This window comes from Platalea leucorodia (genome assembly GCF_965183815.1).
Source record: "Platalea leucorodia genome assembly, chromosome: 9".
NCBI classification, from domain to species: Eukaryota; Metazoa; Chordata; class Aves; order Pelecaniformes; family Threskiornithidae; genus Platalea; species Platalea leucorodia.
Genome location: NC_138831.1, coordinates 7865782 through 7893699, shown reverse-complemented (window position 1 = coordinate 7893699; position 27918 = coordinate 7865782). Strand labels below are relative to the sequence as shown.

Genomic DNA, 27918 nt, shown 5'->3' with positions numbered 1-27918 from the left:
TGATTTATTTAAATCCTGCATAAACAAATAATACTTCTAATGCTTATGAGGAATTTTAAAATTCATGATCTATGACTCAAATGTTATCCCCAAAAAGAAGAATGTGTTGGCCCCCTACTACCTACATGTGGCATAACATAATCTGTCCCATATCAACATCCATGTTTCAATAGTTTATACAGAAATACAAATCTCCAGGTTACTTTAAGAAATACGTTTTTGAATAAATAATTAACTGAACTTTGAAAACAATTCATTCTTGGTTCTGGGCAACATGTTTTGAGAGGTACCATTTACAGCAGTAATTACTGACAGCAAAAATTTGTACTTAGAAAAGTATTTCCTGTCATATTCCTCAGGAACTTGAATTAAAACTTTAGATAATCTTATTCTGATTAAGATATCCTACCTTGCATGTCAAAGACCTAGTACAAGGTTTCCTGGTTTCCACATCAATGACACCACAGTATATATCAGGATCAAATTCTCTCTCTGTCAAAGGTACACAGTATTGAAAAGTTATCCAAAGACACTTTGAAATACTAACATTTATTTTCATTATAAAAAGGAACCATACTGGAAACTGTTTTCAAATGTACCACAGGCAAACGTACAAACAAAAATGCACAATAAAACTGTAGAAATAGAGTTTTCTACACTCTCAGAAAGTTTATGGTGTGCTGAAATACAGATCTCAAGTCTACAAGCAGAACGGAGAAATTTACAGCTGTAAGGGACCCCAAAGGAGGAGTAGATCCTGCATGTTAGGATTAGAGGTCCCCATCAATATGAACTGTGATAAACAAATGATGGGGTTTTGTTGTTGGTTTTGGTGTTAAGAACTTTTCTACCATTCTACTAACACTCAAAGTTACTGTATTTAAAAAGTGTAAAGAGCAGACTGGGTTTACATTTTTGAGTTTATGCGGCGCTAGTTGTTCTGTTTTCTATGTACATTCGGATCTTCCATATAGAAAAAAGGAAATCTTTAAAGACAGTAGAAAAACATAACTTTAAAACGCTAAGAACTGACAGGCCTTTGAGGTCTGTATGGTTTCTGAAAGCAACAGCCACATTTCAAGTTGTTTGCGTCCTTTAAGAGTATGTCAAGTTTAGATTTAATTTCTAATACATAAAACATACCTCATTACAAGTTACAGTGTTATAAAAGTGTTTAATTTACTTCTGAAACTTATTTCTATATATCCTATATATGTATTTCTATAGATACACTACTAAGAGGAATATAGCAAATAATAATTAAAACCAATTACCTGACAATCTTTTATGTAAAAATTTCCTATTATTTGTATTTTCTTCAGATTTCTTTTCCAAAAATGGAGGCACAGAGAGAAGACCTTTACCATTCAGTATCTGTCCAGGGGAAGGCAAGGGTGGCTTTGGTATTGAGGGACAATTAAGGCCAGTCTTTATTGAGGAACTCACAGTAGTAGAACAAGTTGGACCAACAGCAGCTTTCAGTTGGGCACCATCTATCTTTGGATGAATCTTTTCCACTTTGACAGATGGAGTCATACTATTATTTATGAAAAACAAAGGGGGGGAATTGAAAATTATAGTCATAAATTATAAGGAGTACTTTAAATATGTTATTATTCACTAATACTCTGATCTATTCATAATGCAAATGTAGACCTTTCTCTTTCATTCCCAGTTTTCTTATTCTTATCTTTTTTATTTTCACATTTTTTTATGATGTCCATAACCTCTTCTGTCCTCTTTTCCCCATTTCCTCGTAAGTATTTCAGAGAGTCGTCAGGGACTTCAGAAATTGTTATTTGGATTCACAGATAGAGTGTATCACCAAAGCAACTGGAATGGGCCTGTTATGTCCAGTGAGAAATGCCCCATTCTGTGACAGTAGTTGCATTACCAGTTCTGCAATCTCACATGGGCAGGTCAAAAATCACCTGAATCAGAGCTAAAACTCTCTTATAATCAAAGTATGCAGATTAGATCAAAGAATTAAGAGCCCCTAGTAAAACAACCTTTATTTATAGCGATTTAAGACGCAGCTTTGCAAGCGTTCTTGTTCAACAGTCATGAGTATTATCTATAATCTTAGACTAGGTTGCTGGAAAAGATCTGGAGGAGTTTAAAGTGATTACCTCTTAAACCAAAAAACCTCTGAAACAAAAGGAAATTCTACTGATATAGCAGTGTCTATGCAAGTAAGAACATTTAATTCTTTGTCAAAACACATACTCACATTTTATCATGGGGAACTTTGCTATGCTGTACCGAATGCATTAACCTGTTGTTTCCGCTGATCTGCAGCTTGTCTTTGGGCGATTTCAACAACTTTGAATTTGATGATGATGCACTAGTACCTCCACTGGATGAACGATTGCTCCCACTTCCACTGCTACCTTTGTTTTTTGAAGGGAAAGATGAAATGAGGGAAAATACTGAAGAGGAGGGAGGAGTCAAAGGCGGCTTGCTGGAGGAGCTGTGTCTTCTTTCTGAAAAGGAGGAAAAAAAAGGGGGTTTAAGCTCCCATACAGAAACAATTCTTAAATACTTCATGTTGTCATTTACTCCATTAACATTTTTCCTTTATTGGCTTAGGAGGTCCCCTGCCACACACAGAGCATAGAGGATTCAAGCCTCACTGTATTCCATGAGGCTCCACTCATTGCTGGTCCCCAGCTGGTTACGGGAATCTCTTTTAACTTCGTGAGCCACATTCCTCAGCCACTAAAGCTTAGCTTTTAATAACACTCCCCACTCACTCTCCATCTTAAAGAACAAGAAAATGAGAATCAGACCTAGACCTCAGACACACAAAGCAGAGACCCTTATCCTCAGGCCAAGCAAGATTAAATATCATATTTCCTCAAAGCATAACAATTATCTGTAAATATGTCTTCTAATGGTCAAAATTATATTGGAGCCAACATTTTAACTTTCACTTCATGACAATCTTTTGGTATGGTCTACTAGACCTTCAGGTGGAACGCCCCTGAGAACAGCAGCTCAAGTATTGACCTAAATTGTTTCTTGGGGTGTTGGTTTTTTTTTTTCTTCTTTTTTTTTTTTTTCCCCCCTCTCCTTTGTTTTATTTTCCTCTGATTAATTCTATAGGATTTCTATTTAGGAACAACATCAAAAGGAGCAACAGATATTCTTCTGCCAAAAAAAAAAAAAATCTCAACATTTGAATTAAGAGTGGTCAGGTTCCACCAATGAATGTGTTGGAAAAGAAATTATTTCATTAACATTAAACCATTAACATTAATATATTGCTAGCACCATTTCCATTAAAATAGCGTATGTTATAAAGATAGCTCTTTGGAACAACAAATTCTTAGTCACAAAACAGCTGACAGCTTCAGGGAGTACCCAGCTCTGCCTACACATGGGCACATTAATTGACCATTTGCTCGACCGACGCTTGGACACCTGTGCTGCCTCGATGATCGTGTAATCAACACCTGCTTAAGAGACATGTCTGGCAACCAAGTACATGCAAACCACAGATCTAAGAGAGAACCAAGAATCAGCAGGTCTATCAGGGGAGTGGAAAGGCACTTCTCTCCTTGACAGCGGTAACACCTCTTTCTCAGCCAAGGTGAAAGGTGCCCAAATCCACCATCGATCAATCCCAGGATCAGCTTACAGATGTTGACTTAAGTTTACTTAAACTATGAAAGAAGCAGGCTATTCATGAAGTTACAACTACAGCCAAGAGTGAAAGTCAAGTCCAGTGCAACTTGTACGGAAGTCTGTAACGCTCTGGAAAATGTAAATTAATACATCCATGTTCTGCATATATGACCTATTTTCCCCCCGGTCCTAAATACAGCAATCATATGCCACTCAGACGATGACCAACCAGGACTCCATTCGTAGCTGGAAGCCATCAAACAAGCCAGCACCAACGTTGTCTGGCACATCACCCACTGCACGGCGCCTGCAAGCAAGACCGTAACGGAGTGCAACAGCAATAACCAGGGGGAAAAGGCAAGCCACGGTGCAAGAGGAAGGCACAGGAGTCTAACACCTGGCAAGCTCATTTCTTAGAAAGGTGAGGAAGCAGCATGTAAAATATGTTCATTAGCTTGGGGCGGGAAGCATAGAGCTTAGACTAGGAAACTCCAGTCAAGAAATGAGATCTGAGACTGAACCAAGTGATGTGTGTTTCTCTGTTTAACTGCAAAATGGGTGCAAACTACCTAATGAACCTTCTGCAAAAGAGTCATCACTTCTTAATTAGCATTTACCAAAAAGCTCTGAGAGGTCAGGTGAAATACCCAAGAGAAACACGTAACAAATGCAGTAACTTATCACCCATCTCAAGAAACAACTGCTTTAAAACTATAGTATTTAGAACAACTAGTTATCTGTGATGTCCAAAATCATGTTAGTTTTCTCGAACCAGATGCCACTGTAGAGTTTGTAAGTGAAGTATGTTAGCATATTTATGTTCTAGTAAATGGCTGTGCTTCTAATATGACATACTGCTTATTGCCAAATGTCTTTTTATAGCAATGGCAAGAATCCCTGAGCAGCTCTGATAAGTTACTATTTGAGGGCCATTCGTTCAGCGATGCTACACCCTGTGAGATTACTCTGCAAGATAATGAGAAAAATTGCTCAATACTCTTCCACCTTCTGTATATTTAGAAAATTCAAAGTCCAAGTTCTTATCACAGTTACAAATGATCTCTAATAAACCAGTGGATGACTAATGCAATCTTTGGGAGTTTGTTTTGACTTTTTTTTTTTTTAAAGAAAGAAAGGGTGTTACTTCCTTGGAAAAAAACCTGGCAGATGAGAATGGGATTAGAATAAGACTGAGTACCTCGTTGCGTCCCATCATTAGGAATAAACTAGACAAAATATGAATCTCAGCTATTAATCCAAATGATATGAACACTTCTTTTCTGGCAACTTTAACTGGTACTGTTCTCGTACTAAACCAAGATGTTACAGACTACTATTTGCATGAATGTTTCATAGCACCAATCTCAATACGAGTGAGTTAATATAAAAAGAAAGTGTTTTAAACTGCTGATAATAAAAAAAAAAAATTACCTAAGACAACTAAGGCTAATGGCCGATCACACACCAAGATTAGAGTCTACCATCAGAGAGAATTTCCATTCTACAGACAGACATATGATTTGGAAAACACACACACACACGCACGCCAAATGAGCTTTTTCTAGAATTCTGGGAGAATTTCTGAAAAAGATACTATAACATTGTAAGTCTGTGAAACCTTCACTTACTCCTTCTGTACGTAACCAGGACTTGTGTAGTTTATCAACAAAATGAGAAGACTTTTCAGCTAACTTTTTGTAACCTGCCTGGACCTGTTTTGTGTTGACTTACATACAAGTAGAGGTAGGGCTGCTACTAGGATTTGCTTATATTTAATGTTTCAGTCTTTTTATAAAATTCATGTTTTTAAGTGAAATCTGCTTAAGGTCTGTTTTGTAAACCATCTAATACAACTGATGTCTTATTGGAGAAAGCTAATATTATTTTTGAAACCAGACGTGTTTTAAGCATGGCATACTTGACCTAATGAATGTATTTATTGACAGACTGACAGAGTCTTTTAATTGAAAAATTACTACACAAACCATCACTGAATAATCAAGACTACCATGCTAAGCATATTATAATGATAAATTCCACTAATCACCTGCCAATCTAATACGGTTCCCATTTGTCATTAACTCTGACTCAGCCTGAAAACATTTAAAAATGTAATTATCTCCAGGTGTTCAGTTTTCAAATTTTAGAAGTTAGCACTCATGTCACTTCCCTTCGCATAACTCTTGAAAGAAAAACAATTTTTTTATGTCATGACCGCTTTTACAACATGTCAAACTGGTATTTCAAACACTGCGCCTGTATAACACGGTTCTAAACTCTAAAATTTGGGAGGAGGATTTGGGGGGCGGAGGGGGTGTTGCAGGGAGAGATTGTTTTTTACGTATCACAAAGATGTAAGTTTTGGCTTCGGACAAAGAACCTGGAGGTCTTCCTTGATCCCACAGCACTGGGTAGTATCTGACCTAAAATGAAAGCTGCACTTAACACTAAACATTAACAGATAAACTCCTCCCTAAATATCTTTGCATTGATATAACATATTTGTGACCCTAAGGAGAAGGGCTGTACAGAGAGTTAGAAAGCTGTGAAAAGAGATGGCATGCCAGCAAAGGCCGTCTCTGCTCGGTGACTGGGATATCTGTTAACTATCAATTTGGAAAAATGCAGCGATAGTTTGTGTGCTACTGGACTTACGGTTGAGCAAGAATTATATATGCATATTGCCAAAGCACACAGGACTTCCTGATAAAATGAATATTGAGAATTTAGATCTCTTCAAGAGCTCTAACAAAAACAAAACAAACAAACAAACACTAAACACCTTTGCTTTGCCCTTAGTCTGGCTGCCAATTTTCTTGGGTTTAGAATCTTCTTTTCCATTGCATATTTCCTACTAAACATGCACCAATTTCTGACAAAATGCAAAAAAGTAACCTGGAAGGGGAAGAAAAAAAAGAAAGCTTCTCACTGTGTTTGGCTACTACTTCTTATTCTTCCATCAGTGGGTAAACACTCAGACTTACTGTGATTCATAGCTTTATTTTTGTATTGAAATAAAAGAAGAAACCCAGACTATTTTTCTCTATAAAAGGGTATCATGAAATGCTACTTTCTTTGCTGTATGCTTAAGAAAAAAAAAATTAAGAGTAACAATACTCTTAAAATTTTTCAAAATGTTCCTCCCAGGTCTACACTTAGTTCTCAAAATCTAGGAAGTGTTCTGTGCTCTTCATTCTCTCTGGGCATAAACTAATAGCTTTGGGCAGCAAATACAAGATGTACAGATCAAATTTCATAAACCCATTTTTTTATACTGACTTCTTGCGTAAGTACTGGGCAAAAAGTCAAACTGACCTGTGTCAGTGCTAGCAGAGCTGTCATTAAAAATGAAGCACACCCATTCACACACACGCAAGTTTAGCTCAGTGAAATACGCTGCAACTTCAGCTAACATTCAGAAAGATAGTTTTAACATAGGTTAGCCTACGTAAGATTGTCATTCAGGCTATCAAAGTAAATGTGTATATTGAAACAAAGCATAAAGGTAACTTTATGTTTAACTAATTATTATTTCATGTATCCGTCTCAAAGTATAAACATGATAAAAGCGCAACTTAAAGCGAACTTTTTTCCTATCATACTGAGCTACAGTTTGACTTGTCATTTGAGAAATTGTTTAGTACAGCCATATTAAAACAAACATCTTTTACCTGAGGATAAAATTTATTTTCTGTCAGCATGACTATTACATTTCTAGAGTAATTGTGGAGAGCTAATTTACTTGATCTTCTAATTTCTCTAGAAGGATCAGATCCAGGACATGACAGGAGAGCACAGACTGGGACACTGCTGTGGAAGGGCACCTCCCCATAGCTCCAGACTTTACTCAGCAACCAGCTAACACCCCTTTTGCAGCTCTACCCCAAATGCCTGTGTTGGGCTCTGATCCACCACCACTCTGACCTCAACACGACAAAGAAAAAAAAAAAAAAAAAAAAAGAATTAGATCCATGAGGATTTCACAAGGGGAACTCGGGAGCTAAAACAATCATGGGCATAGCAGGCAAATTTCTCTTCCTTTGATGCCACCGTGGCAGCACGCAGCTGCTTGGGAGCAATCGCCTGCGCGAGATCTTGATCTGCTGCTCACTCACTTCTTGCTGGTTCATTATCCCGCTCCAATCACGGGGCCTAGATACCAAGGATTCTGCCTTAATCTTTCACTGATGTCCCTTTAATCATCCCATCAGTTCTGTTTGCACTGTAAGGCAGGATGAGGTCACTCCATCTTCCATTGTGTGGTGTTCAAACTTATACTCTGAGCTGAACAGACAGCAGCTAAACAAAGTTATATTTTTTGCTCCAGCCAGAAAGTTACAGAAAAGAATATTTATGGAGTCCAAGCTATCAGTATGACAGACTGCCAAGACTTGACTGGCACCAGTACAAGCTGTCATGTCTCGAGAGAGAATTCTTCTTACTATTTCATAAAAAACCATTGCTTTGCCACTGGCAGTTGATATTATTGTTTATCACTCAGTGTTAGCAAAACCACGAAGAGAATCTGACTGATAGTCATGTATACTTATGGCACTCCACTCACAGAAAAATAACACTTTAGCAGAAGAGAAATAAAAAAAAAAAAAAGGAAGTATATAATTTGTATTGCAGCATACCAAATGCAAGTCAGGGTGGCACATATATAAGCATTATGTTGCTTTATGTATTTACATCAGTTACCACAATGGTCTTCCTTATCTTGACCAGAGTTCTTCAATATTATAAAGAAAGATAAATAGTTCATACCTATTACTATAAGAAATAGGTTTATATAATATCTTTTATACAGACTATGGCCAAGTTAGCAATATCGATCCAGCCCTGTGTCCTGCACTTCCTCACTTTAAAAATACTCAGCTCAACCGCAGTACAGAATGTTTCTATTGCCTGTGTAGGTACCACCACATAAGGAGGCAGTTAAGCTACAATGATAAAACTTTACTTAAAACGTGTCTCTTCTCAAAAATCTATTAAAATGCAAGACCTAGCCAATTTTGAAGAGTGTATTTTAAAACCCAGAATTTACCTTCACAACTCGATATGTTAACAGGTTTGCCTAGCAGAGATTTAAAATGTGCTGGTTTATATGTTTGTACATTACATCTTCACCACATACATGCTACAGCATTGTTCAAAGACAGTCTTACATTTACATGGAGGTGGTTAATACCCAAGAAGATAAAATCACCTTCTTAGGGGCAACAGATAGAATTTAAGTCGAAGTCATACATTACAGAGGAAAATATAACTACAGAGATCAACAATTTTAAAAATTCCCTTTAAAATATTCTTTCACATTAAAGCAATTTGTGGAGGCTTCAGCTTGGTAAGTACAAATACATCAAGACCTTTCTTGCTGACTGGGTATGCTCCAAAATTATACGTCAGTTCCTAGGACATTTTTACTTCTCAAATGAGGGCGGTATCACCACTAAGCTTTACACGTCATCTGTTTTCTGCATCTTTATTTAACGGCAGTGTTGGTGCATTTACCTCACGCTCTTCCAGGTACGAATTCCTGCACTGTTCCCTTGTCAATCACCTCCAAAACACACACTACAACTCGCCCTGAAAAGCATATAAAATCTGGCTATGCTTTAACTAGGGTGCACAGTTTTTGGGTTGGGTTTTTTGTTTGGTTTTTTTTTTTTTTGGTTGGGTTTTTGGTTTTTTTTGTGTTTAAGATATGCTTCAGTTACAAATGCTCAATTCAGAACCCAAAGGTCTCATATATACAAATATTTGGGTTTCAGTTTATCATTCCAGTTCCAAAATCCCTCCACAGTAATTCACGCTGATTTAAGACATGTAAATAAAACATATGTGGATGTTTATGATGGTCCAGCACACTTAACTAATCTTCCTCATGAAATCCAAACTTCAATGCAACCAAAAGCCACTGATCGTTTTGAATGATTTGTTTGTAATAGCTACTTTAACTAAAAGTTTCAGGTAACCTACTTCCTATCAGTCCAGAAATCCTAGACTGACAGATTTTAGCTCAACTTTCACTTTGGTTTGTTTTTAAAAGCAGATTTACCAGAACACTTAACATAGGAGATGCGAGCAAAGTTGGGAATTGGAAAACAACCTCTGAGAAGTATTTGGGCTTTCGTCTTCCCCAGCCTCACGGCGCCACGTTCGCTGTGCCACTTCAACCCTCTGAAGTTCCCCAACATTTAAATTTGAATATTTGCAAATTATTTACTCAACTCCCAAGAGGTGTTACGATGGTTAGTTAGTTAACCACATCCCTTTGAACAGAAACAGAACACAAACGTTAGCTATTCGTATTATTTTGTTCATTTCACTACAGTAGTTATGGAGAAGCACTGACTACTTTTAAAACTGTAAAACCAATTACTCAACTTCTGATTTCTAAGTATGTATGTTTATAATTTTCCTAGAGATTTACTTTCGAGAACCAAAATCCACTCGCAAGTGATCACTGTGCAAAATACATCAGATAAAAGAGCGTGAAATTCAGCATAAGCGGGGTCACAGTTTTGTTACTGCCATTGAAGAAAACAGAGGGAGGAGTGGAAAAAAGATCATTTTCACTAGTAAGATTCTGAATGCCAACTTCAATACTTTAAAATCGTATTTCAAAAAGGAGATGATCCTTTAACTATAATTTAGGGTATTTAAATGATGCTTTTAAAAACGGTACCACTACAGCGTAGCCAGGATGGTATTGTAATTCTCTAATAGCACAACACTAACTGGGCAGGAACGGCCATCTCCACTACAATAACCACTGCAAAACAGCCCCAAACCTAGCACGCTTCCCCTGATCACCAAGATTATCACCACAGAAAGGAGAGCGAGGAGCAGATTGCAAACAGAGTTACTAAGAACATGGCAAAAAAAATAGCAACACTAAAACGTATTTAAATAAATAACGTTCAAGTACACCCCTTTGTCCACTGCTGCCTCTGCACAACTCTCTGTACATTACTAAAGCTATTTTTTCCATTTTTCCGTATTTGTTACTAATCCTTTCAAAACCCCTCGTATTCAGCACACGAGTAGTTCTGCAATCAGTTTCCACAGGATTTAAAATCCCTCTTTAAAATACACAGGGTTTGCCCCTGAGAGGTGTAAAATAACCCTTGAAGCATCAACCAATACATACTGTCATCCCAAGCCTGCAGACAGACTAGGGTTTTGCTCCGTTGTGCAGCTCTCGTGCAGTGGCAAACTGGAATTAGGGACGCTCCCGTCAGGTTTGTTTCAGCTATTCAGAGCCTTCTGGAGACCAGTAAAACTCTCAAGAGCAATGTGGGAAAACTGACAGAAACAGAACATTAAATTATTCATGGAGCAGAACCACAAGCAAAACGAAGCCAGGGAGACCAACTGTTGGGAAGTCCCCCTTCGTCACCCAGAGGAGGATGTTTTCCCCATCCTTCTCCATCCCCCTCTTTGCTCAGGTAAACCCAAATGCAAGGGCTTGAACATCTCAAAGAGGCTCCGGCCTAATATCCAAGATCAAACTTCTGGTACACTTCCCTGAACAAATTGCTAAGAGGTGGGGGAAGGAACGGACAGATTTCTCACCAGGGAACTGGCCCTGGACATTTCGGTCGGTAGCTGTCTGGTAAATCTGTCAAGCGCTGGAACATAAATATTGCAAAGTTATTACGGAAGGACAAGTAGAGTGTCTTACATGGTAATCGGGCCATGGAGAGATTATAATATCCACATTATAAGCACTAATCTCTGTGTAGCCTGTTGACGACATGACAATACCTGCACTGTCTGATTAAAAAGCAGGTATCGAATAAATCATTTTTTGCTATTAAAAAAATTGTTATTTGGAAAAAACTTTGGAGAAGCCACAGTGATAATAAACAAAAACATCAAACAAAGATAACCAGTACAGATTAGCATTGTACCAAGACGCAGTATAGGTCGGCTTCCTCAAAAATACAGCTGGAAAACTGTTATCTCATATATGCTTACCCTCAAGGACATTAAAGAAAAGCTTCAGTTTTTCAAAACAAGCATAAAGCAAATTAAAAATAAATAAAAAAAATTATTTCAAACTTTTAATAAAAAGTTGAATAAACAGAAGTTTAACAAAAACGTGTGCTGAAAGCACGGGAGTAAAGAATTAAGTGAAGAACCACCACCTAATTTCCAATTTTCTCTCTGCCCATTTTCTACCCAGAAATCAGGTTTACACCTTTAACACCATGTTCTTCCCCTTCAGCATCAATAATACTTCTTACAAGACCTTATCACATAGTATTATAATATTGTGTAATGTATTCAGATGAGTTCATATATCCAAATGCCTGTTTAGTTTTCATCTTGCTAATGCTTCTATTCACGCCACAATGAGGAATTTTAATGTTTTCCCCTGTAGCTATTTCTTTATGTGTAGCAAACTTTAACCATTGCCTGTTGACCATCAGACTCGGCTAAAAAAAAAAAAAAAAAAAATACGCTGACATTGAAAACTTGCTTAAAAGCTGTTAGTGAACCAAAATACAAAGGGGGTTAAGGGCTAACTGATAAAGTTCTTGAGATGGTGTAAAAAAAAAAAAAAAAAGGGTCTTGAAACAGAAAGCTCTCCGTATGAAAGAGATCAGGAAGAGTGAATTGACTTTGTTTTGAGCAGGAGAATAAGAGGAAATATCACAGGGTGTACAAAAATAGTAAATCACATTCTTTGATTTTGTCATCAAGAAACGACAGGATAAAAAGACATTGAGCACAAATATTTTTCTTACATACTGCCCGACTAACGAGTGACATCCACTGCCACACGATAGAAAAGCTTTGTAAGATTAAAAAAAAAAAGATAAACATGTACATAGCTACTTAGAACTTAGCCACACGCCAACTAGGACAGCCCCTCCTCTCCCCCGAGGCGTTACTGCTCACGGCAAAGCCGAGGAAACGCCGACTGGTAGAGCCGAGAAGGAAGCTCCCGTCGCCGTCTCTGACGTTACCGTCCCTCACGTCTGTCCCTGTACGTACGGCACTCACCACGCGCACCCGATGGATGTGACAACCCATGCGCTTCCCCACGGCTAACGGGACAACCGCGTTACTGAGCCTCTACACCTACGGGCAGTGCCCGCTTGCAGGAAAACCTCGCGGAGAAGTGAGAGCAGCGTGAGGGATCCAGGCTGGGCTTCTGCCTGTGCGGCTAACGCCTCGTCTTCTGTCCAAGTCTTTAAACACAAGAAATGTTGAACTTTTTCAGGATGGAAAATGAAGATGGGAAGCAAACCTGTGGTAGGGCGAATTGTAATCTTTTTAAAAGATGTTTCAAGAGCCGAATAACTTTCTAAAACTTGAAATCTCTTGGAACATAAACACTCAGTCTGCAACATCAATGGAAAAACAGAGAATAAATATTTTGGTTTCTTGTTTTAAATCGGATCCTTATGTTATTTTACACTGATTTAAGGTTTTTAGGCATTAGTCATTTTTCAATTATAAAAAGGATCCTTACAGCTTATTTCATTAACACTGGTCAATCACAATTGGCTTGAAACAACTGTTTTCATGTTTAAAAACACTGACCATGTTAACTATACACTAATTAAAATTTTACAGCAGCATTAGCACAGCAAAGTCTCTCAGAAATCACCAATACAGTCAAACGAGGGCACGAACCTACTGTGCTTGCACAATAATGTCTTTCAAATTAAATAAACCAGTCCTTTCACATTTCACTTTGAAAGAACCAAGCAATGCTGTAATTAGGATGTGCTAACTAAAACGTTTGTGCAAGTTTAACCTTTTAAATAAAAACACAACTGCATTCCACGCATCCAGGCTGCGCCTGTATTTCCTATTTCCTCCAAAACAGAGATATAACGGCACAGACCATCCTGCCCACAGCCAGCCACACAGAGCTGCAACAAGGAAGGTATTTGCCCTCCGATTTATAAATTACACGGATGAGCGCACTCAGGAGAACAAGCTAAAACGAACACGCTCTTAATAGTTTCTTTCTTTAATTAACACTTTGACTAACAGCCGCCAATTTACCTAGAGGCCTGACAGGATTGCAGTCGCCTGTCTATGTTTTTATTGCTGTTTTCTCGCCTTGCGCTTTCCCCATCAGAGCTGCAGCTTCAGCGCGGTTTGGGGGGATTTCACGTTTCTGAAGGTGGCTGCCTGCCGCAGACCCCGGTCAGGTCCGCGCACGGCTCTGGGGAAAAGGGGCAGCTCCCGGCGCGGGGCTCGGCAGGGGCTGTGCGCGGCACTGGGCAGGGCAGAGCGCGGCACTGGGCAGAGCGCGGCACTTCGCCCCTGCTCACGGCAAACTCACCGCCTGCCTGCTTTTGGAGCCGGGCCAGACCGCTCCGGTGACATTTCAGAAAGGCTCACGCCAGCCGCTTGCAGCGCGTAATCCCTCCCTGTGAGATTATCCATGTCGCTCGGCCAACTCCGCCGAGGCCCTGCGACACCCGTGGGCAACGCCGCCGTCCATGCCGGGCCGCCTCGCCAGCGGTGCTGGGGCTCCCAGCCAGCCTCGGCCGCCTCAAGGCAACCAGCCGCCCCGGGGCTGCCCTCGGGCCTCTGGCCAGCCTCAGCTTTACCTTCTGCCTGCTGCTGACGGGCACTGGAGCCACGGAGGAGGCGGCCACGGCCACGGGGCGTGTGGATGGAGGTTAATCCCCTCTCCGATTCCCACGGTGAGCTGCCAGGCCCAAGCCGGCAGCACTACGACGGCTCCCCTGCGGCCACGTCACCCAGCCCGGGGGCAGCCGGCATCTCTGGAGCTGCAGCTCCCTGGGCTGTTGGTGGCCCACGGGGGATGGCCCCTGCCGCCCCGGCAGAGCGCCGGAGGACACTCCTGGGATGCATCTCCAGCAGCACAAATTCACTTCCAGATAAGTCTTGCCGTCCTATATTTCCAGACTCAGATGTCTGAACATCGGGGTCTGATGTCCACCCAAAGTGAGCGCATGGATACTAAAATCTAATTTTTACCAAATTACTAATTTCTGGACCATTTCCTAAGTAATCACTAGGAAAAATTACAGCGTATCTGCTGACAAAATAGAACGGGAAGAAACAACTTGTGGCTTTTGCTCTTGTTTTAAATTACCATAATCAAAGCTGAAATTTCTGGCCTCCCTCACTCATCAAATTACACCCAAATTTGGTTTTAAAACCAAGCAATCACTTTTTCACTAAAATAAAAAGTTTGCCAAGAGGAAAGGCATATGGCTCCTACAAGTGCCTTTATGTATTAATATCAGTGTGTCAGCATATTACTTTCTTTTCATAAAGAAGGGGTAAACAGAAGCAGGGAGCACCATTTCAGCAGGCTGGGCTTTGGGTTGTGTTTTTTGTGGGGTTTTTTTTGTGGGGTTTGTTTTTTTTAAGGAACACACAGAAACCTGGAGACTACTGCTCCCATTAACAAGCTTAGAAACAAATCCTAAACCACAAATACTAAATACTAACTTTCCCACGTCTGTGTACTCAGAATATGAGACAGCAACCAGTTCCTCTTTCGCTCTGAATTTCAAGAGAAGTTGACGGCTCATGTCACCTAACCATGAATTGTTAAGGACAACTCAGAAATACAAAGACATTTCCTTGGACTATGCTGTTTTTAAAAGACATCTCCTTCCACTGCTAAAATTAGTACCAGAGGCATGCGTGCTTTTGGGGGATTTGTTTCTATTGTGTACTCTTCTACTTGACACCCATAATTAAAACTGGGTAAGTCTCCAACAGATTTTAGTGGTTCACAAAATTCTTGACTTTAAACTACTACGTGCGGAACCAGCACTGATGTATTTGTTTTCTTACCAACTAGAATTTATCCTTCCTTAGTCTTTGATTTGGTCTAGTCTCATTTTAGGACCAAGAGGGCGAGTAACTTCTATTTTTTTGCTTTTTCCACAAATAAACCAACCAAGATCAGGCAATTTAATTCCCACATGGAACAATATAGAAAGCTGTCTTCCTTCTGAGTAAGAGCGAGGACAAAGAGCCCGATCACTAAGAAACCCCAACAGCTGGGCGTCAAGGCAGGAGCTGGAATGGAAGGGAGAGGCATGACGGTACATTCACACGGGGAGAAAACAGCCACGGCCCACGGGAAGGCACACAATGGCCGAGAGAGAACGCAGCAGGATTTTATGCTTGCATATGTTATAGTCGCAGCATATATGCCAACTGTCTCAATCTGTGCGTTTGTTTTTATTTACTATTTTCCAATGATTAAAGGCTTCTAAGTAACTTTATACAGTAAATATTCATGGAGTTTCACCTTAAAACAAATTGATGTACCACAGTTAAATCATATGCTGCAAGTGTACCCTGACAAATGCAAAAGTAATTTTACTTAGTGTAGTAAAAACAACCCATTATATAAGACAATGAAATTATGAAGTTCTTTTCCTGGTATTGAATATCGCAAGAGGTTTTATGTTCTACCAACATAACCTGAAATCATTAAAAAAAAAAATCCCCAAAATACCAACAACATCAGATTGAATATAAACGCTTATATCATCAGTTAACACCTGAGTTCAGAGGTCTAAACTTAGCCTTGGAAGCTGTGATAGTACTTTGTACAGATACCTACACAAAGGGACATAAACCTGCGCACGCTGCTGGCTCCCAGGGAACAGGGCTGAAGTGACGAGAGTCCTGCTCCAGCGCCGGCTCAGGAGGACAGCGCAGGCAGGGCAGACGGGAGAGAAGCAGTTCAATCTGCACCCCTGCAGAGAACCCAATTTCCAAGTCTTTGCTGTTGCAATATCATCCAAGAAGGACAACTTGAACTGTGTTGAAACCATTGCAATGGAAGAACGTTTGCTTCCTACTGCTCAAGATAACGTAAAGAACAGCATCAACCCCCTCCTTTCTTCATTTCCTCACTGAACACGTGTAACATGAAAAGATATTTATCACGTGTGATGCTATCGCTATGCACACACATATAGTAGCTTCCTAGTATGAATGAGTACTGCAGAATGTTAAGAAATGCAAAAAAAAATATCATTCTACAACCTGAAGTATTCCGCACATTTTGCAATGCCAAAAAAATTGTTTTTAAGATTGCCTAGAGAATTTTTAATCTTTTATTTACATTATATTTTCTTATCTAGGTTTGTGAAGTGAGATAAATGCAGCTGTACCACATCTCCTTCCACCTGTCTACATTTTAATGTTCTCTATGTTGAAATGATAGGTTAATTTTAAGTAAACGGGAGCGCTGGATTTGAGGCAGCATGCCCTCCCGCCCCCTCTGCTGACAGAGGTCCTAAACATACTGGGGTTTATCACTAGCATTAAAATCAGCATTCAGACAGCAAAGGTAGGACCTCTCAGTGCTCTTACGGAAGGCAGGCAGGCAGGCAGATCTTCACTGGCCAGTCATCATGCGCACACTCCAGCCTAGCTGTGGCATGCGTATGCCTTATTAAACTGGCAGGGGAAAAAAAAAAGGGGGCAAAACATGACATGAAACCTGAAGCTATGTATGTGCACAGAGCAGGAGGTGTTGCAACGGGAGGGAGAGTGATGGCAAAACACACAGGACAAGCCAGAGATGACCAGGCTTCATTATCTCCATTGCACATGAAACAACTCATTTATTCTTTCTCAAAATTCAGTAATCTCAGGCACCAATTTCACAATCGCTTTAAGCTGGCTGGTGCGAGCCAATACTGCCACAGCAAAAAGCATTCCTGCCCTCTCCCCCAATCCTGACCGCTCAGTTCGAGCCTTCGCACCATCTGCTCTCTCCGTAACAAAGAGCAAAACCGTCCCTTCAAAGGCCTGACAGTCTTGCAAACCGCAGGCCTCCTTGTGCCAACGCTAGCAATTAACAGAGCGAGGACCAGCAAGAACTAAAGTGTGAGTTGATCCCAGGGAACAGGCTGGAGGCCTAAGCAACTGGGGATGACAAAGAACTGCGTTGTGAGCTGCAGTAACGATTAGTTTGCCAGTTCCTAGAAGTTTTGAGGGGGGACATAAAAAAAATTGAGACTTCCAAGGAATTTTCACCTGATTGATACCAACGCTGCACAAGCTGGGCTTCCTTACGCTGCAGCCTGCTTATGTTTACATTTAGTACTGCCTAAAATGGTTTTGTTGTAAATATTTTGTTTTAAAGAGATTGTTTGGTTACTGGCTACTATTATTATTCTTCCCGGAAGGAAGAGAATGATGGGCCTTGAGCCAACACCAAACTTTAAGAAGTTGATCGATTGAGAACTCCAGCGTGGTTACTTGGAAAACTGACTTTGCTGCTACGGGGGGTGCACAGAACGGACCCTGCCACACGCTATGCGACACCATGAAATCAGCCTTAGCGAAGGAAGCAGCAAAATCATATAAAAAGTAGCACTACTGACTTAGTATTTAAGGCCTTTTGTGTCTTTTTTTCCTGAAGCTGGAAACGAGTGCTCTGAAGTACCATCATGAATGAAATTCTCAGAACCTCCAGAATGATGGGGCAATGGATTTTGAAATCAGTGGATTTTTATCTTGAGCAGCTGCCACTTTGGAGAGGGTCTTATGTGCTACAGAAAACACATCAGGCAAGATTTCCGATTTTGGGGTTTTCTTTTCTTTTCCAAGTGGGCATGCTTAGAAGTTCCTCAGGTTTTAGAAAAGCGGAGCAAGTCCAAAATAAAATGGATGACTGAGTAGAGGAACAACTTGACAAGCTTGCTGGTGCACAATCAAGTGACAGCATTTTATGCCTTAGTATCAACTCTACTTGCACAACGTGCTTGTTTATACCAGAAATACAAAATATAACTGCTACCCATATAGCATTGTGTACACACAGAGAGCGAAGGCTTCTATATAAACTTATGCCATTTTCAGGGACTAAAACCAGAGAAAGACATTTAGTACATTAGATTTCAAGCATCCAGCCACAGCTATTGTGGACCACTGCCACCTGGACAACTGGGACAAGGCAGAGGAAACAGCAAGCAGCCCAGGAGCTCGTCAGGGCTTTCAGCACGTCCTATCTGCCATGCCTCCAGCCTCCCCAGGTACATTCTTGTGATCACAGAAAAAGGCGATGGGTATGGTCCTAAAGGTCAGTGTCCTCATTCTGAACACCAATCGATCCTATGGAGAGCATGCTGGACTGAGAAAGGAACTGGCCGCTATCAAAATGAAATGACACTTGCTGTCATTCGCCATCCGTGACAAGCGAGATGTGAGCATCAAGCTTTGCAATACTACGCACATGTATAAGTTTATATCATTTCTATGGCTATCAAAGCAGTCACGGGTATTTTTAGAAGCTGGCTGGTGGATAGCTTTGGGACCCACATGATGACCTTTGGTCAAAGAGTACATGGCACTATGAAGGGGAGGGGAGTGAACTGTGGTGGTTTAAAAACCTTTCCTTTGACCTTAGAGGCCAGGAGAGGGACAAGATGGCATGCCTCCAGGCATATACATGGTTATGTGTGGCTTGTCAGAGGCTGTAAGCCAAAATGAAACCGAAGAAAATAAGTGCTAGCTAGTCCCTTGCCAATGATGAGAAGGGCCAGAGCCTTCGAGAATACTGTAAGGCTTCTCATTATCATCCAGAAAAGTGAAAGAAATGAAAACAATTACTTCACTAAGTCCACCCTAATACAGCAGAACATCAAAATGCTTAGCCTGCGAACCCAAACGAAGACTTCAGCCATGTAGTAACAAAGGAGATACAGCCAATTTTCCCCTTAGCAAGGAGAGGAGCCATGAATTCCACGTGAATATTTATGGACAATAACGAACAGCTCTTAAAACTATCGAAGTATATAACACAAAACTTCTGATCAGCTCAAATCCAGCTCTACAAATAATCCACAAACACCTGAAAGTTTCAGGCTCAAAGGTGGAAGGGCACACTGAAAGGGGTACACCTTCGCCTCACGCACAGAATTAGCTGCTACGCACCACAGAAACCAGGGCTTTTCCCACCGCCAGACACAACAAACAGGTTCTTTGCAACCCGCGGGGGTCACACATAGAGGACACGGCACAATACAACTTCTGCCTGGCAGAGGAACAAAATCCTATGCGGTAAAAATATAAGAAGGTGATCTGGCTAGAAGAGAAGGCTTTCTTTTGAAAAGCTACTCTATATAGAATTGTGAGTTAAAGATTTTCTGACAATCTTGCCAAACAACGAGGAAAAACTCAGTTATGTAGGAACTGCTTCAACTCTCCAGGAGCCTGGTCTAATTGCATCCTTTACAAACCAGTGTAAAGAGCGAGAGTTTCATACCAACATGGGCAACTCATTAATTGGGGAACAGAGAACAGAAAAGAGGACAAGGTTCTCTTGATGACAGCTCTTCTTCCTCTAACACAACCTGGGGAAACAAGTTAAAATGTAATTGCAATCTTTGTGGCCAGCAGTGCTCTCAGACATCGCAAAAGTTGTATGAGGTAGCAGAACAGGCAGAGGTTATTAGGAGTTTACGTATTGGACAAATTGATGGCTTTTTCTCCTACATCATATTGTTATTGTTCAAAGGATTAACCTGTTGCCCTGCTGCACAACAACTGGAGGAACATCTACATAAACTATAGAGTAAAAATATTGATTTTCTATACAAGCACTACATTATGTTTTTGTTTCATCAACAGCAGATAATAGGGTTTGGAAGTATTTTGGCTGTTACTGCCCGAGATAGGTAATGATGGCCCATTTAGTCAATAATAGTATCACAGACCTATGTAAAATTTCATATCATATTTATCTGTTATTTTCTGCATTTTTAAAAGATAGTTGTAATTGTTTTCAAGTTTCACATTGTTATGGAGCTCTTATAGAGCTGGGTACTGCAAAAGCTAATCCAAGACTGCTATTGAAAAGCTGTTTAAATCTTTGTTACAGGTAGACAACACAACATTTAGGAATCTGAATTGACTTCAAGGCCATTTACACTACTTGGTTATAATTATTTAGTGTTAAACTGAATTAAACCTAATGAGGAGCTTAAAAAGTTGGCATTAATTGTGCTCTTTTGAAAGGGAATTTCAGCCTGCATTTTTTTTTTTTTTTTTTTTACTTATTACATAAATCATGTGGTTATTGATTGCTATTCATCAATAAACTTACAGGTTTCATTGTATACAAAGTGTTTTACACTCCCTCTTCTGGTAATATCTTAAAAACACAGTTTGTAGACTTTATGTGTATCAAATGTTAGATTTTAAGTGTATCATATTGCCTGGAAGAAAAAAAAAAAACAAAGCAGTATCATGTCAATACCTGGAAGTTTGTTTTTAAAAAGTCAACAAACTGGTGATCAAAAATGAGTAAATAAGTAACAGGTGAAAATTACTTGACATAATGCCTAAGCAAACTAGGTAGCAGTCTACCTACTCTGTAGCTGTGCTTAAAAGCAAAATGTTATTGATTTCTTTTAATTTGGTAAGAATAATATTGTCTCAAGTTTTTCCAGAAGCAGGACACTCGCATACACACCCGGTTACCATTTGGTGCACTATTGCTGTAGGTGAGGATATGGCTTTCAGAATGCTGCCCACTTGTCTTGAGGCAGCAGATGAAGAAGTTCCTACAAACACTGCTTTTATGTAGGTCCAGCATGGGTAACTTTCTTCCATCTAGTACACTACCTCCTTTTCTCCCTGCTTGTAGAGAACTGGTGGGCATTCCTCTTACTGCAAAAGCTGCATGAAAGCTACATGCACATCCTATGCACCTCCTAGTCTCTAAAAAAATACATTATTTAGAATACAGAAAAGAGCTTTGAAGTAAACTTCAGGAGTCCAGCAAGAAACAGTAAAAGGGATGTGCAAGAAAACAAACAGAAGATGACCTATTAATAATTAATATTAATAACATGCATGCATATATCCATGTCTTTTCTTGATGGTCGGTGCCTGATAAAGCCGGGAGAGGTGTCTCAAGCAGGACGCACTGCTGTTCCCCCCGCCCCCCACCAAAACGTGCAAAATCCAAGAATGCCATGACGATACACAAACCACACTAATAGCATTGCTGCCAAAACATTAAGAGAGGAAAAACTAGTGAAAAAGCTTTTGTTTGTTTTGCCCTGTTAAATCTCTCCTCCTTTCTTCCACTTTTCCTCCTCAATACAGAGTAATAAAACCAGCACCATACCTACTTCATTCTCCCTCCTGCAAGGTCATTTTCTCCTGCCTTCCTTATTTAGCTTCCTCCTTATTGTCTTCATTATTTCTTTTTGTATGGATTTTACTTAAGTTCTTTGTTTTACGTTTCCCTTTTTAGCTATTCCTCCATGTCCTCTCTTTCCCCTCCTCGGACACGCACCCACCCAGACTGCAGACCACTTAATTCTAGCTGTGCTAAACCAGCCCTGCCAAAGCTGCCACCCTCCTGCCCCAGCCAGGTGCTGCACAGCTCTGCGCTGGGAGCAGTGGCATCTTGGCAAAAAAATTAATGTAATTGATGGTTACTGATGAGATTTCCTATCTGTCCTTTGTAGCTGTGCTTGCAGAGAAAAAGAGATTACGTGCAAATCCTCTCCCTTCCGAATGCAGCAGTTGTTTGAGAGTTGGCTGGTGCGATGAGAGGGTACGGTCTGTGCAACTTGAAATTATGTGCTTCCATGAAAAAAAGCAAAAACCAACCCAAACTATTTTCTTCATGACATTGTTTTACAAGCTTCCCAGAATACTTCTCCCTGGAATCACGAAGCGCTGTGGCGTTCATCTGAGGTCTGCAGTTTTTGGAATAATCTACAGAGTTCATGAGAACACATACTTCTCCCCAAAAAAATAAATTAGGAAGTCCTTATAAATAATTGATCTGCATGTCGTTAGCTTTTGAAATTAAACTACTTCTAACTCCACCCTCCAACACCAAGTTCACATCTCGATGGCTCTGACACATTCCCAACTCTCCTCCACAACAGCAGAAATCCTGTTTTTTATTCTGACCCGGGCTTCTTCCACCTCCCCAGCTCTTAAACAGGTTGCAGCTTCATTCTTCTGCACTCAGCTTAGGGCTGCCTGCCAAACCCTGCGTGCCCATGGCCTGCCCGTGCAACACGTGCCACCTCCTCTGGCCGAGCTCCAGCTCGAAGGAGTGGCTTCGGCCTTAGAAAGAGCCCTTTTAGCTGTGAAGGAAACCCTCCAAGGATGTAGAGCACGTAAGCTGATGCAGAACGGCCTTCCCTGAACCTGCAGAAAATCTGAAACGGTGGTGATGGGAGCTGTGCTCTGCTCCATGCGCCGTTTCATCATTCAGAATGAGTTCTGACTGATGAAACTTAACCTTGACTTTCAGATCGGTTAACTCTCTCGTTGTCAATCATTTTTCATTGTAGACCTGATGCGACTATCCCAGCTGGCTTCTTCCAAAGTAAAGCTGTAGTCAAAGATACTCAACAGCTACTTTTTATTAGAACCACTTGTTCTCTCGAGATCTTACGCCAATCTATTGATCAACGTACTAACGTTCGCCCACTTGCTGAACAACTATTTCTGTAAGCAACAGTGAACGCAGCATTGCTTCCTTTTCCCACAAAGATAAATATCTTTGTTTTTCTTTCTTTCACTTGTTCATTCCCCGTTACTGTTTACCTTGAAAAGGGAGCAGTCGGTCCCAGTCTCCAAATACCTAGCAAGGAGATCACTATAAAGGACCAGGGTTTTCATGGAACCCTTGTACAATTTTGTATGTTGGCCTTGTTTTAACTACTTTAATATTTTAGTAAGACTAGAATAAAAAAAAAAAAAAAAGATATTGTCTATCCAGCCAGTAATAAAACACAAGGATTTCTGCATGGAGGTCTTCTGCTATGGCAGAACAGCATGAAATTCAATTGACGCTAACTGAAGGTGAGAAAAGCCAAAAGCATACCAAAGCACTTTAAGTTTGCGATATTTTAGCGCACATGGTGCTGTAGATAGAGTAACATGAGTTAGATGGTAAGCAGTAACTGAACAATCAATTTCTTTTTTAAATCTGAAGCTGAACATCACCTTTTTTGTTAACTGATACTTAAAATTGCTTTATGTCTTCAACCAGAGTTTGACAAATCCATGTACCCACAAAAAAGGAGGAAGTTTTACTAGAAAACTGCCATCAACTTCTCAAACAGAGTCTCTATGCTTTCATGTAACAAAGACCACAGCCATTACGCTTACAAAAATAACCTTCTGCATGTGAACCGTTTGCGATGTTACCATCAACCACAGTGCCTAACTTCATCGCTCCTTAAAATTTGCACGGCAGAACTTGTTTGTGACTTTAAATCCCAACTAGCACATTTGGTATTCAGCTAATGGCTTTGGGGTACACATTTCACAGCCCAAAATATATTTACAGAGTTTAATTCCAGGCGGTAATACTTTCTTATTTAATGATGTGTTATTTAAAAATAACTAAATAACCAGCTGAAACGTTTTTTTCCAAAACGAATCCTGTCCTGACCTCTGAGCCCATTCCCTTCTGGGAATATGCCAAGATGATTCTTGCAAAAGCTACAGAATTTCACAAATCTCTGCCAAGAAGAAATTAAGCTAGCTGTTGCTGGACCTGGAGACTAAGATCCAACTACTGGAACCTGGACTGTGTGAACTACTGTGAGAGGACTGTGTATTTAAACAGAAGCTGCTGAAGCTGCCAATGGTAATTTGTTAAATCATATACATTAACTCGAGCCATAATATGCCAAATGCCACCTATGCACGTTTGGCAATGTGCTTGGCAGATTACTCCAGCACATCTGTGACACACCACATAATATTCAAGTTTTATTTTGGTTGTTAGACTACTACAGAAGATTACTGATACCCAAGAAAATTCTTATGGTTTATATAAAACGTTTTCATACTGCTTTAAAGAGACATTAGCGAACAGTGGACACTTAATTACTGAAGCAAGTTGCTTGCTGCCAAAAGTATGCAGGCCATAATGAAGGCCCATCCCTCCAACACACAGATGAGCTCAGGCAATCTCCTACAAGGGACACCCCGCCCCCCAAAAAAAAACCTCAACACAAAACAAAACCAAAAAACCCACCAAACAACAACTTCTCCCAGTCCTCAGGTCCAATGGCTTTGGAACAAGATTCAGTACATTCCTTTCTTTTCCTATCTGCTTCAAATGCTGCCTTGTACAGACACTTTATCTTTGACTTTGTAATCCATGCTAAACACTCTCTCTATTGTATTCTAAACAAGCAACATCTGCAGAACTCTGAAAAATAAAACTTAAAGATATCAAATACCAATGTCAGATTTTTCAGAACAATTAGCTGATGCCAAATTTGAGATAACAAAAAGAGGGCAGGAAAAATTTATATTCAGTTGACAGTATGTCAGAAGAAACCAAATATGTAACGCTGCAGGGACTGTAATAATTAAGTTACATATGATAAAACATCTGAAATACAACAGGATATTAGCAAGGATAGTTAACGGATCATTATCCCGATTAAAATCACAACAAATATCACATGGTCTGTCCGAATTCAAGCACTTAACACCAAAAAACCCCCTTACGAGTAGGCAAAGCAGTAAATCTGCTAACTAAAGGTGGGCATGAGAACTGGCTGAGGGAGGAAGGAGTTGTATATTTGTATATACAATTGTATAATTACAATTCTACAATTAAATGAAGGAGATTCACGAGAGACCTTACACTGACTTGCAAGATGGACCCAAGTAAATAACACAAGTGAACACCTCTCTCTCTACTGCCAGGATCTGCCCTCTGAGTCTCTCCAGGGTGGGTACAAGGTTGTGGGATGACCTTCTCTATTCCAATCTCACAACCTCCTAGAAACCACAAAAGGTGTGTAAATCTGTATTATTATCCCATTTCTGAATCCTATACTTCAGGTTTAAACATGCACTGATCAGAAACTGAAACGCTTAAGCGATTCCCCACCGGCTCAGAGATCAGCAGCAAGCAAAGCTCACAGTATCGCTCACCTTTGCCACTGCATGCCAAACTGATGGAAGTTAATCAAAACACCAGGCATAGCCTTTCAATGACTCAACAGCCCAACACGGCTATCATCATCTCTTTTCAGTATGTACTGTATTAATGGTTTTCACAATCACTACATGACTCACAGGCACTCTCAGTTTAAGTTTTACAGGTAGCCTTCATTATTATTGCCGAGAGCTTAACCTCACTTTATATTTTACAGAAACCAAGGCACAGAGGAAACAACCCTGCAAAAAAACCCTAGGAAAAATTAGAAGAAACCTCACAGCTCTACACTGATGCTGCTTCCACACTGCTGAGCTGTCTCCTCTCCTCTGAGCCACAAAGCAGCCCAGATGGTGCAGAGAAGCATCGCTCCTCAAACAGGAGGCTGATAACCACAGGGAGATGCGATAAACCCGTGGAACGGCTGAAATACCAACGAAAGGTCATACAGCCCGAAAACCACGTCACTTCAGGGCTTCCACGAACAACCTGAAATAACTGTCGCGATGGCTTTCTCAAAGAGCAGCCTTTTGGCACGGCATGGGAACCATATCTAGCACGTTTTTGTGGGAAGGAGAGAGAGGAAACAAAAGGGACGCAGGCACATCCCGCTGTCTGCCGAGGGGCACTCTTGAGGAGCACGACCGTTAGCAATTTGACAGACAGCACAGTCATTTTTCTTGTAAGAATTTATATATTAAGAGAGAAAACCGTGCAGGGACTTAAGAAATACATACAATTTAAATACAGAGGGAGAGTCTCTGTGGCATGGAAGCTGGAGAGGCTGGCACGTGATCATCCAGAGCGTAGAGAAATACTCCAACTGGAGAAAAATACTGTGTTTTTTCAGAATAGGTCATCACGCCAAGCAATCTCAGGTGCTTCGCCCACAGGACTGAATGCCTGAACATCATACCTTTTTTTTCCACCTTTCACCTCTGAATTGATCTTGAGCCATCCAAGGAAGATGCCGATACCATGCAAGTGTAACCATTCAAAAAGCAGCAGCAAGAATAGTGGCAATAAAGGACTTAAATCCGTTGTCCAGCCCCACAAATGAAGAAGCTGAGATCTGACAGAACAGAGGATTTGTCTTGAAACAACCCTCCCCGGCTGGCTGGCCTGCCCCTGCCCCGCCAGGTCCCCAGCATCACTGCCACCCCAGGCCAAGAGGGTACAACCCTCCGAGTGTCCTGACGGTCAGCTGCAGGGCACAGGCCAGAAGAAATACCACAAGCAGACTTCAGATATCTCATGATATTAGATTGCTTTTAAAAACTTAACTTACATGTGGTGTTATGCATACCAAATATGTCACCGAATTTTACAAATCAATGATAGTATATATGCTAACAGTATAAATCATTAAAGTGGCAATTCATACTCCAAATGCATGCTTAGATTGCTTCAAAAGGTAGAATTTTGAATTAATATCTCTTCTAGTCAATTAAAACCCATGAAATATAAAAGTGTCAGTTACGTACAAAAATCTGTGATTTGTATCAATGAAGTATTTCACTAAAAAGGTCAAATATTCTGATCAACAAGGTTACATTTAAATTATTTCTGACTACTTGTGGTCCAGGAAAAAAAACAGCATATGCCCTGCAGTGCACTTTCTGTCTACCTAGCTAAGTAGTTTATCACAAATATGCTTTGGAAGAAATTAATTAGCTCATTAGGTTTAGCTAAGTTTGTCTAGCCTTCCTTTGACAAAACTAACATTTTAAAAGAGCGTATTCTACCTTCAGAAAACAAAATCCCATGTGACAGGTTTCAAAGAACACCAAGTACAAGCGACACATACCACCAGGAGTTGTAGAATATTTTAAGAGATTACTATTTCTCTGTAACAATTAAAAATAACTTTTAAGAGACCCTAAGAACATCACAAAGGTACAGCTTCATTGATGCATTGTAATTTTTCAGAACTTGCTGAAGTTACCTCTCCTTTATCAATCCCAGAAATAATGCCACAAATAAAAGACCTAATTCAGGGAAAACTGACTGCGATGAATCCAAAGAGTGTTTTATTTTCTTGTTATCATGATAGCGTACTTTTCGTTTTAAAAGAACTGTGCATTTTGAGGACTTCAGCAATTTTCTTCTCCTGAAGTACTCCGTGTTAAAAAAAAAAAACCACACACCATTGCCTGGCAATCAATCATCTGCCATATTTATCAGCTTTCACATTCAATTTGCTAAAATGAGGGACAACTGCGTAAGGATTTCAAGAATGTGAAGGCTGATAAAAAGCGAGAACACTAGTTGTACTCAAAATCACCAAGTCAGCCTTCTTACCTTTCTGAGGCTATTAGTTTGGCAAACTAAGGTCCTTTAATGACATTCACCCCACCCAAGCC

The 27918-nt window shown here is 40.2% G+C and overlaps 1 protein-coding gene across 6 annotated transcripts in view; it reads right to left on the bottom strand.

Annotated features, from left to right (window-relative positions):
• ATXN7 (ataxin 7) overlaps nt 1-27918 on the bottom strand; it is a 63638-nt gene that overhangs the window by 9449 nt on the left and 26271 nt on the right. For all 6 annotated transcript variants that reach the window (XR_014229229.1, XM_082322254.1, XM_082322256.1 and 3 more), the window contains 3 exons: nt 2231-2483; nt 1275-1537; nt 410-492 (listed from right to left, as the gene is read on the bottom strand). Coding sequence is in view for 5 of the 6 variants with exons in the window: in XM_082322254.1 (XP_082178380.1) it covers nt 410-492; nt 1275-1537; nt 2231-2483 (599 nt within the window). In the remaining variant the exon portion in view is untranslated. The remainder of the gene's footprint in view (nt 1-409; nt 493-1274; nt 1538-2230; nt 2484-27918) is intronic.